Source organism: Abrus precatorius, unplaced genomic scaffold (genome assembly GCF_003935025.1).
Source record: "Abrus precatorius isolate BTA unplaced genomic scaffold, Abrus_2018 Scaffold11, whole genome shotgun sequence".
NCBI classification, from domain to species: domain Eukaryota; kingdom Viridiplantae; phylum Streptophyta; class Magnoliopsida; order Fabales; family Fabaceae; genus Abrus; species Abrus precatorius.
The window spans coordinates 23015015-23027119 of NW_020874303.1; the positions used below are offsets into that span (position 1 = coordinate 23015015).

At 32.4% G+C, this 12105-nt stretch overlaps 3 protein-coding genes across 3 annotated transcripts; 1 reads left to right on the plus strand and 2 right to left on the minus strand.

The window, feature by feature from the left end:
- Positions 1-246: 246 nt before the first annotated feature.
- Positions 247-594, minus strand: LOC113856110. Its single transcript, XM_027487786.1, has one exon. The coding sequence runs from the start codon at positions 592-594 to the stop codon at positions 247-249; it is 348 nt and encodes a 115-aa protein (XP_027343587.1).
- Positions 595-3163: 2569 nt separating this feature from the next.
- Positions 3164-4120, minus strand: LOC113855853 (pentatricopeptide repeat-containing protein At4g21065-like). The gene has a single exon (XM_027487482.1). It carries the CDS (start codon positions 4118-4120, stop codon positions 3164-3166), a length of 957 nt encoding a protein of 318 aa, XP_027343283.1.
- Positions 4121-6640: 2520 nt separating this feature from the next.
- LOC113856109 ((S)-2-hydroxy-acid oxidase GLO1-like) lies at positions 6641-11993 on the plus strand. The gene is made up of 12 exons (XM_027487785.1): positions 6641-6908; positions 7685-7866; positions 8079-8203; positions 8904-8950; positions 9127-9204; positions 9645-9769; positions 9903-9969; positions 10083-10145; positions 10229-10298; positions 10405-10505; positions 11019-11123; positions 11669-11993. The coding sequence occupies exons 2-12, from the start codon at positions 7727-7729 to the stop codon at positions 11852-11854; spliced, it is 1107 nt and encodes a 368-aa protein (XP_027343586.1). The 5' UTR covers positions 6641-6908; positions 7685-7726; the 3' UTR covers positions 11855-11993.
- The last annotated feature ends 112 nt before the right edge of the window (positions 11994-12105 follow it).

Genomic DNA, 12105 nt, shown 5'->3' on the forward strand with positions numbered 1-12105 from the left:
GGGAAAGAGAAATTACAAGTTTACAGCAAAACATACCCAAATTTAATTTAAGACCCCATTTCACACTGACGGAGAATACACGTTACACTGTTGCAAGTTAACTTAGAAACACCTTCATCATGAGCTAATGATCCTAATAATAATGTACCCATCCATATGAAGTCCAAAATTAAAAGCACCCTACCCCTACCAAGTAACATGCACTTCATTTTGATAGCTGAAAAGTGAAAATATTATAGCCACATGCTAGGAAACAAGATGATGAAGGGAAGGTTGGTAGGAAATGAGAAAGAAAAGGAGGAGAAGAACAAAGGCAACACCCCAAGGAGAACCACCAGCTCTGTGGATAGCACCAGGCTCAGATCCTGGCATGGGAAAGCTTAACTGGGTACCAGTGGAAAGCCAGTGAACAATGATGATTAAGAGCAATGGAGATATTACCAGCAAACGTTGCAGTAACTCAGATGCAGTGGCCATGATGGCGTCATACACTATGTAACCCACAAATCCACAAATGAGAGCAGTGGCTGCCATTATGAGCCAATGCTCTGAGAAGCTGAAACCTGAAGCTGATCTGGTTCCTGAAGAGGCCATGGAGTGGGAAGAAACACTGAAGAAGCAAGTTTGAGTGTTCCAAAGTGCTTCACTTTGTCTTTGTGCTGTGTGGTGTGGGAGTGAACTCAGTACTCACTGTAGAGAGTGTTTGCTCAGGTACAAAGCCAGCTGTCCATTTGTTTTTATTTTCAGTGCATTTCAATGGATTTTATGTATCTTGGTTTGTGACATCAATAGAAACATCCAACTGTTTTCTTTTTCTTTTTTCTATTTTTGAGCTTCTAAAAAACCAATTATTTGACAGATATTTTAAGGAATGTTCACATTTAAATAGAGAAAAATAAATAATTGATTCGGTTAATTTAACTTTAGAATTCAATGTAAGTAATGAAGAATAATATTTTTATTAAAAAATGTTTATTATACTAAAAATATAAAGTGTAATAAATATTTTTAACAAAAACTTACCGTTTTAAATATTTAAACTTAATTTTTAAAAGTTAAGATTAATAAAATAAAGAGATAATAACATCATTAAATTATGAATTTTGTTAAACTAGAGTAAAAAATATGCAGTTAATAATAATAAAATTTTATTTAAAAAAATATTTATTGTGTTTTTATAATTTTAATATAATAATTATGTATTTTTTTTATAAAAAAATTTATTTGAGAATATTTAAATTCAGCTCTGAAAGACTGAAATTAAGAAAATTCTTAAATTATTTACAAACCAAACTTCAACAACTAAAAAAAAGTGTGTAGTTAGTTTAGAAATGATTACTATAAGGTTAAAAAAAACAGGAGAATCTGAGAACTTTGGTGGTTGTTTGCTTTTTATCACGTTTTGATATATTGGGAGTATAAAATGGTCAATGCATTTGCTCTTTTGCATGTGAAGTTGTGAATGTCATTAATATTACTCTGTGAATTTGGACCATTTACCAATTCTCATCGGAAGTGGGAGTTTCAGGGCTTCACCATCACTTGGGAGCTTTTGGATAATTTTTATTAAAAAAATAGTTATAACTTTTAAAAGTTTTAGATTAGTCATTGTTTTTATATTACAGTTTTTTATAATGTTATTTTAATTAAAAGTACCTTTTTATTTTAAAAAAATATTAATGAAGATATTCTTAACCAAGAAACCGTAAAAACCTGTCTCATGCGGATGAATTATTGTATGCGTACAGTACACGCACTGACCCAAGCAGTACCGCTAAATAATGAGAAATAAATTTAATTTTAATTTTAATATTTGAAATTACATAACTATAATATTATATATATATATATATATACAAAAAATAAATGATTAATTTATTAAAATTAAAGACAATTAATTATTAATTACAACTTCGTATTTTATTTTGAAAAATTCATATTAAAAGGATGAGCATTTCGTTGAGACAAATTTTATAATAAAATAAAATATTAAATAATTTTAGTAATATATGTTTTTTAATAATTAAGATAAAAATTATCTTTTATTTTTTATAAAAGAATCGAAGAAAACATAAGTTAATTGTTTTATAATTTTTATTGTTATAAATTTAAACTCAATTAAAATTACAATAATACTACGTATATCAAATACGATAAATAAGATTATATTTGAATTCAAATTTCATACGGAATTCCATGTGTTAAAAATGGAGAAACCTTGTCAGGCAATTACAAACACAACTCTCTTGGATTTTGATCTAAAAATGAATGACTTAATGGCATGTGCGACAAACAAGCAAGAACCAATTGAATTATGAAATGTATGAAGAGAATAACGCAAGCAAATATTAAAAGAAACCAATTTGGGACACAGCCTATTACTTGATCCTCCGAATAATCAACGTGTTATTTCAAATTGACAACAATAACATAATGCATACTTGCAAAGAAACTTCGATAGATACCTTGAAAGAAAGATTTAGATCCTCTTTTTTTGTGGCAGGAATTGACTATTCAGTTTATTTTTAAAGCAAAAAAAACATGATTTAAAAGATGAAAAATAATATAAAATAACTGGATAGTCCAGTCCTCACTACAATGAGAGAGATGATCTGAATCCCTAAAAGAAACCCACTTTTGACGAAAAGTTAAATCTGATCCTAAGGTAAATATTGGGATTTGGAACAAGGAAGGAAGTGCTGATGCTTTATATCTAAGGCCATATCGTGAAAAATTGGAAAGAAAAAAAAAATAAAACATGGTTAATTGTATTTATTTGTTTGGTTAAATGAAAATAAAAAAGAAAAGAAAATTTGATTCTTAAATGCAAAAATTAAAATTTATTCTTTCTTTTGTTTTTATTTACTCTGACTCGTCGCTACAGTAGAGCGCTGTGATTCCCCTTTGTGGCTTTACATATTTTTGCACCCGTCAAAGAAAGTTACTCTTCTGAATATGCCATTCATGCAAAAATTTTTACTGAAACCAGAACAAAATTTACTTGTAAGATTGAAAACTGAGTTATATTCACCTATATTTACAATTCCTGCTCACTCCTAACTCCTAATATTATGCATCTATTTGCAATCAATAATTCACTGAATATAGGAAGAATGTAGAAGGATACTCTCTAGTAGAGCTTCTTTTCAAGATATATTAGACATCAATTTGGCACCTCCACCCAACTAAAACCAGGAATTTTCTTCAACCCCTTTTCTTTCATGGCTAACCTCAAGTCATTGGCATCCTTCCAGGAATCACGGATGGAAAAAATATTAGCAGCAAGAACATAATTTGGCCCCAATTCAGAGTTCGGTTTAGACAGCAGATTATATTCCAAACTTGGAATCCACCCATGATTTCTGCAAGAACTCAGAAAACTCCTCATTATGATATCATTGGGCTCCATGGGCATGTTCTGGATGATATCATAAGCTTCTTGAATCAATCCAGCTCTTCCTAGCAAGTCAACCATGCAACCATAATGCTCAACAGTTGGCTCTATATCATACAATCTCACCATCCGATCAAAATACTTCTTGCCCTCGTAAACAAGTCCCATGTGGCTGCACGCTGAGAGGATCACAGTAAAAGACATACTATCTAGCTGCAACCCCATAGCCTCCATTTGGATAAACAGACAAGTACAATCCTTCCAACGCCCATGATCAGCAAGCACAGAGATCATGATAGTGCAGGATTGCAAGTTCTTCTCATGCATTGAATTGAAAACCAAAAGGGCCTGGTCAATCTTCCCACACTTACCATACATCTCAAATAAAGCCGTGCCCAATGCAACACCCATTTCAACCCAATTCCTTGTAATGTAGCAATGAATGGACCCGCCAGCATTGACATTGAGCATTTGAGTACAAGCAGAAAGCAAACTCAGCAAAGTGACCGAGTTCGGCTTTTCATTAACCACATTCATCTCTCGAAACACACCTAAAGCATCCAAAGGGGAATTGGAGGCAACAGAAGCCACAATCATGGAGCTCCAAGACACAACGTCTCTAACAGGCATTTCATCGAACACGTTTCGTGCAAACAGAAAAGCACCGCAATCAACATACATCTTCAAAAGGGTGTTGCCGATATAGCGATCAGAGGGAAAACCCATCTTGAAAATAAGAGAATGGAGGGTCCCACCATGGGCAATGGAGGAAGAGCGAGCGGAGGCCATGAGAGCGAAGGTGAAGGTGAAGTTGTCGGGGTAAAGTGGAGAAGAATGGAGGCGGCGGAAGAGGGAAAGGGAATGGAGAGGGGTTGGGGTGTGAGCGAAGGCTCTGATGAGAGTGTTCCATGCGAAGATGGGTGGGAGAATGGGGAGAGAGTGGAAGAAGGAAGTGGCGAAAGGGAGGGAAATGGATGATGCTGATAAGAGGAATTGAGATATGAGAAAAGGGTGGTGATTGAAGGAGGTTTTGATGAAGAGAGTGTGGAGTTGAAGAAGATGAGTGAGTGCTGTGGATCTTTGGATGAAGCTCGTTACAACACCAACACTAATCATGGGTACCCCATTCAACTCATTTCTGTGACACTTGAAGAACCAAAATTTTCATCTATTTGTTATTGCTCCACTAAACTACTATATATTACTTGAAGCTCATTGGTCCTATGTTACTTCATTGCTTTGATTCCACTACTTCAGTGTTGCTTCTTCACTTGTTTTATTGTATCCCTAAAACATAAAATATAAGAAACCCTTCCTAAATATTGAGACAAAAAAAATGTAGATTCACCTTATATGAGCAATTCATTTAGTTATATTAATTGTCGATTAAAGAAGCGTAGAACTGATAGTATAGTTTTAGAGAAGCTAATATTGATTGTCTTGCTTAAATGGCACATGACGCTCTTGATAGTTTTTGCTTGATAAATAAGGTTCTTTTTTTTTATCCCTTTACTTGGAATTGATTCTCTCTTTTGTTGATTAGGTTCTATTTATTTGTCTTGATTTTGTAAACCCTTTTAAATATAAAAATATATTATTATTAATTACATTTTCTAACTTTATCTAATATCTGTTTTAAAAAACTGCTTATGTTATTAGTTTTAAACATTTTATTGATAATACGTGTCTTCGTTATTATTGTCAAAAGCTTTTTTAAAATTAAAATAAATTATTTTTTAAAATTAACTATATTACAAGATATATTAAATGATGTAAATATATCATACATTAAAATTACTTTATTATAAAAAGTTAATAAACAATTTTATAGTTCAGAAAACTGAAAAAAAAGTAATTTTAAAAACACTATTATTTTTTGTTTTCTTCCGGTTGTTTTAAAAACCATCCTTAAAACGCCAGTTATAAAATATACAAAGCAGAAACATCTAAAAGCTGTTTTGTCATATATTTTCATTAAAATTTGCGGTGGATAATAATTTTATAATAAAATACACGGAGAACATTTATATTGATGGACAAAAAATTCACCCATTTTTAAAATCCAAAATGTTGTCATGCCAAACAAGCTTTTCATTCATTTTATTTTCAAAAATTGATGTTAAACAAAATTTTAAAATAATTTTAAAATCAAGTTTTGAAAATTGTGAACAAAAATTAAGCAAGGCTAGTCTCTATATACTTTTTTTCTTATTTTAGGCTTTATATAAAAATATATATTTTATTTTATCTGAAATAACATTTATAAATCAATTTTTGACATTTATTAAAGTTACAATGATATTAAATTTTCTTGAATTATTCACTGTATTTGCTGAAATGGCATGATGTCATATAGGATAAAACGTTAAAAAAATTGGTAAAATTTATTTCTATTATCATTTTCACAAATAATAAAGACCCACTTCTAAAATTTCCTACTTAGATATATTAAAACATGTAAGTTTTTTTATGTACGGACAAATATAAGGGCACAATTTTTAATTTAACCTTAATTATTCCAAATATATTCTCCAATTTAATATAAATTTTTAAATTTATATCCAATTTTAATAAATTTAAAAATTTTGCAATACACGTTATACTCAATAGTAGTATGTTAATCCTCCAACCTAAGTCCAACACATTTACAAAAGAATTTCAGCTGCCAATGCTAACCTATGAATTCTTGAAACTTCTGAACGTAAAATTCAACACATTTTTAAGAAATTTCCCAGTCACCAAATTTGACAATTATTTTTGCCTTAATTAATCTTGCCAACCATGAACTCCTTATTCTTCCATAGAAAGTAAGGAACTTTTGCTCAGGGTTTTTATTCAAATAATATAATCTTAAAAATTCATTGAATATATGTTAAAAAAATGACTGAAATATATTCATTTTTATATTTTCATACATTTTTATTTTATAATTTTGATTGCTATATTTATATAATGTATCTATTTCAATCTCATTTCCTATATCTTTATTAATTATATTATTATTTAGCAGTCAGTACAAATCTTAAGTATTGGCTTAAAAAAATTGAAATTTAAAGTAAAAAATATATTAAAGCTTAAAAATAATCTTTTAACATTTTGAAAAAAATGTCTTTAATAAATAAGAAAAGCATTATAATTTGTGCAGAACATACATCGTATCTAACCAGATAGATACTTGTCAATAACATTCGTAGGAATGCATAACCAATGAAAAACAGACAAATGTGCTCGTGGTCAACAGTGCGATTGCACACAGTTCCATGGAGCAGTTTTGTCTCGTTGATCACCTTGCAAAGCCAGTCCAATAGTGCTTGTCTCACTCTTCATATAATTGATGTTTGATGCGATGATAGCGTACTCGTTTCTTTGTCACTACATGCAATACCCTTATTATTTCCCTCCTATGTTTCTTTGGCGCTACTATATACTTTGAGATTTCTTTCACTTTTTCTCGTCAGATTCTCTCACTCCTTAGCTTCATCTCATTCCTTACCTCAGCATCATAAATCAAAGGTTTTCCCCTTCATCTTATATTTGTGTTATTTTCATTCTTCTTGGTAAATGATTTTAATTCCATGTTATTTGCAGCTGTATATAATATAAAGGATCATTATTTTTCATTATGCTAATTAATTAGGATGAATAAGATTAACTTTGTTTTGTGGTCTTAATTACGGTTTCTTCATTTTTGCGCCTAATATTGCAATTTAACGTTCTGGGTACTGTTTAAGGTTTAAACGTTTATAAAGTCTGGACCTTTAATCTCCTGGTTTGCTTTTCATCACGGGTTTCTTCAGAATCTGGTCCCAGCTCACTTTTCAGAATTTCAGTGGGTAGATAAGAACTGAACCTGTTTGTGGAATTACTCATCAATTTCACATAAAGTAAAATGATCCCAGAAAGTGGGGTTATGACATGAAAAGTTCAGAAGTTCTTGCTTTCATGTGGTGGGGACTGATGAATCGTTTATTAGCATGGAATGATAACTCTTTTCCATAAGAAGTCCAGTATCCCTCTCTCTCTCTCTCTCTTTTGGTTTAGGGAAACTCGTAATAGGCCTTGCAAGAAGGAGGGAGAAAGGGGATATAGTAATGGGAAATGAGATCGAATTGATGTTGTCCTAGATTGTACATTGACAGGATTCTAACTAGCATGTTTCTTAGTGTTTTGGAATGAGTCAGTGATACATTCATACATCATACATGCATTTATTGATGCTGCATATTATCTTTGGATTGGAATGCATTTGATATGAATTCATGTTATTTAATCACTATATTTTAGACTCGCTTTCAGCAGATCCTGTGGACATCATAACTAAATATTGTGAAGATGGATAAGATAACTAATGTTACTGAGTATGAGGCAATTGCGAAGGAAAAATTGCCAAAGATGATTTATGACTACTATGCATCAGGGGCAGAGGATCAATGGACTTTGAAAGAGAACCGAAATGCATTCTCAAGGATTCTGTAATCTACTTTTCTTGAGAACCCGTCCTTCTTTTATCTGTTTCTGGCCCTCTAGATGATTCCTTTTCATTCAACATCTATGTTCACCTTTCCTTTAACTGCTATGAGATTGCAACTTATGCTTCCTTTAATTTCTTTCAATTTCCTCTATTACCTTGCATTTTTTTTTCTGAAGCTCTACTCTCAATATCTATTTGGTTTACTTCAAACAGGTTCCGACCACGTATTCTTGTTGATGTAAGCAAGATAGACTTGACTACAACTGTATTGGGCTTCAAAATATCAATGCCTATCATGATTGCTCCTACAGCCATGCAAAAGATGGCTCACCCTGAAGGTATGTGATCAAACTTATTGGTCGGTGTTACATTAAGATATTGCCATCACATCCACTATTTTGTTATTGTTGTGTATATAAATACCGTACTCTCTTAGAGCCAAAAATCACAGAACTATAGATTCCCATACCTCAAGGTGGAATGATTTTAGAATGCTATAATATGTAGCTTCATTGCATTTAATTTAACGAGAATTTATCTTGTGTTTCTTGATATAAAGAGTACGAAGTATTTATATGCTGAAACTGGTAAAGTTTCTGCATGCTAAATATTTGCGATTGCTGAATATGAAGCATAATATCAATGTGAACACCACAGTTTCTCATTGTGCAATCTTAATTTTGTGCTCGGTTTCGTTGGTTTTATTGTAATTTTATCTTTCACTGTCCTTTTTGTGGAGGATATCTTATCCTGCTCTCTTGGTATTTCTCTTCTCTATAAATGAATTTCGCTTTTGTACAAAGTGGAAATAAAAGAAACATAAAGCATCATAACAGTGCTTCATTCTTGACATCATCTGACTATTTTGTTTGTTATTTAAAGAATATGCTACAAATTATAAAATTCTTTAATATTAAACTTAAACTTGGCAGTTTTTGTCAACGCATAAGTCCCGGATTCTTAATTTAAAATTTTTTTTTTTTACCGCCATTGTGAAAAAAAGTGTAAACTAAAACAAAATATACAACTTTTTTGCAGGAGAATACGCTACTGCTAGAGCAGCATCAGCAGCTGGCACAATCATGGTTTAGTTGTCACCATATTCGTCCTCTAGTTTTATTTCCAAACAACAACTATATTTTTCCTTGTAGTTCTCTTATTTATTCGACTCTAATATTAAATGGCATAGACCTACTTCCTTGCATGCATTTGTTGTACTTATTTCCTTTCCCGAAAATTAATTTTCATATTTTTTTTACAGACACTGTCCTCATGGGCTACTTCTAGTGTTGAGGAGGTTGCTTCAACAGGACCCGGCATTCGTTTTTTCCAACTTTATGTGGGTATATGAGTATATTGTCCCTAATTCTTCTTTTCATGATTTCATGTTCTGTGATGTGTTTTACAAGTCTCCCCCTTGAATACAATATCATTTCCCTGTCAACCAAACATATCCATGCAACTTAGTATGAGACAAGAATTCACTTTTGATATTTTGAGATATGAATTGCCGGTATATAACTTTTTTGTTTGCACTTTCACTGCTGCTCTAATGTGATGGAATTGCTAGCATTTTGTTTCCAATTATTCTTACCAGAAATAACCATAACAGTTTCACAAATCACTCTTTTCCTTTCACTATAATTTCCTTCATACTTCCTTTTAATAAAGAAATAGTATTCTCCTTGCTTGAGTTAAGCAAGCACTAATAAATTTATCCAAAATTCTCAACAACCTTGTGTTAATACCTAATATGTTGATGTTCTTTTCTTCTTTTAGGTGCTTAAAGACAGAAACGTGGTTACTCAGCTTGTGAGAAGAGCTGAAAGAGCTGGTTTCAAGGCAATTGCTCTTACCGTGGACACTCCAGTTCTTGGTCGTAGAGAGGCTGACATTAAAAACAGGTTGGCAACTGTTTGGAAATTTCAATGGGAATAGTCCTTTTACAAAACTTGACACGGGTCATCAAGGTCAAATTGATAAATCTTCTACTTTAAAGTATATAACTACTGGCTTGTTTGATGGGGTATTGTACAGGTTTACATTGCCACCGCACCTCATATTGAAGAATTTTGAAGGATTGGATCTTGGAAAGTTGGACAAGGTTAGTGACTAATTTATTAGTATGAAATTTTGAAATCAGGTTGTTTTTCCCATTATTGGTCATCCTATTGTTGTTGATGTTGTTGCTATTTACTGTTTGGGATCACCTTGCAGACTAATGACTCTGGTCTTGCCTCTTATGTTGCTGGGCAAATGGATCGATCACTCAACTGGAAGGTGATTTTAGATCTTTTATATATATAAATTTCCTAATCTATGACATCGAATATGGAAGTAATACTGTAGTAACCTTCTTACAGGATGTCAAATGGCTTAAAACAATCACTTCATTGCCAATTTTAGTGAAGGGTGTACTTACTGCTGAAGATAGTAAGCCCATCAGACAGATACATTCTGTTTCTCCCCTGTCTATTTATCTGTTAGGATTGTTTTCTCTGTCATGAATGTAATCCCACATCTTGTGCTAATAATGTAGCAAGGATCGCCATACAAGCTGGAGTTGCTGGAATCATTGTTTCCAATCATGGAGCTCGCCAACTCGACTATGTCCCAGCAACTATTATGGCTTTGGAAGAGGTACTACATCCTAATCGTTTCTCGAAATTTCTCACATTAATTGAAACAGGGTTGAACTACTTCTAGTGCTATCTTTCTTGGTAGTGGAACTAAGTCCTGCTAATTGTCTGTGTAATTTTAGTTAATCAGGCATTTTGCATTAAATCTTCTAGTTAATCAAGCATTATGTATTAAAACTTCAAAGCTGTTATATTTGAATCTTTCCTGGATTCTTTTTCATTGCCTTGTTTACTTAATCGTAATTATTGCAGGTTTTTTTTTTTTTTTTCATTTTTGGGTCCTATTATGTGATGTCCTCTTTCAATTTATTAACATGCTGGAATATTGTTGCTACTGATTTTCCATCTTTCTTCATCCCTTAGTTATGTTGAGGAACTTTTTTTTATGGTCATATTTTCTCGTATCTCAACATTGCATGGATGTTTTATCCCCCAGAAAGAAAATACAAAACATTGAAGAAATATTTGTTTTATTTACTTTTATGAGGCTTTGGTTGCGCTTGCCTTTAAATAGGTTGTGAAGGCTGCAGCAGGAAAAGTTCCTGTTTTTCTGGATGGTGGAGTTCGCCGAGGGACAGATGTTTTTAAAGCACTGGCTCTTGGAGCAGCTGGTGTATTTGTAAGTATATGAAAGTTTGATCCCCATCCTATCAAATTAAACTGTTGAGCGCTACACTGTGCTGGTTTGCCTTACTGAAGCATACATGCATCACTGAGATGTAATTCCCAAGTTCCACAGAGAAGCATATGATCCTGATATTAGAAGTTTCCTCAAATATGAATTTACCACAAATGCCAAGGAAACTTAGGATTTTGCTTTTCGTTTTTATTTTATTAACTGTGGCTTTTAGGGGGAAATTTAAGCATCCAAAGTACTAATTTTTTATTGGAAAATGAAGTATTTAATAGTTAGAGATATAAAAGTACAATATATATATATATAATAAAAATTGACTACTTTTGGATGCTTAAATTTAGCCTTGAAGGGTTAAGGTTAACAATATCATTCTTTCTTTTGATGGGTTGAACATCTTATATGAAGACCAGCTTGGCCAATTTGACCAAAAGATCAGAGGCTTCAGAAAATGTTAAATAATCTAATCAGGGTCATGGTTAACAGGTGTTCCTGCTATTTTTATATTTACCTTTCATCTCAAATTTCAGATTGGAAGACCTGTGGTGTTCTCTTTGGCTGCTGATGGTGAGGCTGGTGTAAGAAAAGTACTTCAGATGCTTCGTGATGAGTTTGAACTGACTATGGCACTAAGTGGTTGCCGTTCACTTAAGGAGATAACTCGTGACCATGTTGTGACAGAGTGGGATACCCCAAGAATTGCTCCCAGGTTATGAGATGACATTCGTTCAGCTTGTTTACCTATATGGTTGGAGCCTAAGAGGTTTCACATCAAGAACCTGATAATAGTAGGAAATTTAGAATGAGCTTTCTTCTTATTTCATGCTTCAATAGAAAACTGTGTTAAAATCATAAATGCATGAGTCATTCATTAGTAATTACTACTTTTTAGTCAATGTACAGAATAAATTTCTCCCAACTGAACTCATTTCATTGGCTGGTGCTGGGATTTGGCAAACTCTTTGAA

What these genes read in the sequence shown, in the direction of transcription:
- LOC113856110 (XM_027487786.1), bottom strand. Translation starts at nt 594, where the DNA reads ATGGCCTCTTCAGGAACCAGATCAGCTTCAGGTTTCAGCTTCTCAGAG.
- LOC113855853 (XM_027487482.1), bottom strand. Translation starts at nt 4,120, where the DNA reads ATGGGTTTTCCCTCTGATCGCTATATCGGCAACACCCTTTTGAAGATG.
- LOC113856109 (XM_027487785.1), top strand. Translation starts at nt 7,727, where the DNA reads ATGGATAAGATAACTAATGTTACTGAGTATGAGGCAATTGCGAAGGAA. An exon ending in ATCGATCACTCAACTGGAAG is followed by an intron (nt 10,146 to 10,228) that starts GTGATTTTAGAT and finishes ACCTTCTTACAG; the next exon opens with GATGTCAAATGGCTTAAAAC. An exon ending in TTGGAGCAGCTGGTGTATTT is followed by an intron (nt 11,124 to 11,668) that starts GTAAGTATATGA and finishes CTCAAATTTCAG; the next exon opens with ATTGGAAGACCTGTGGTGTT.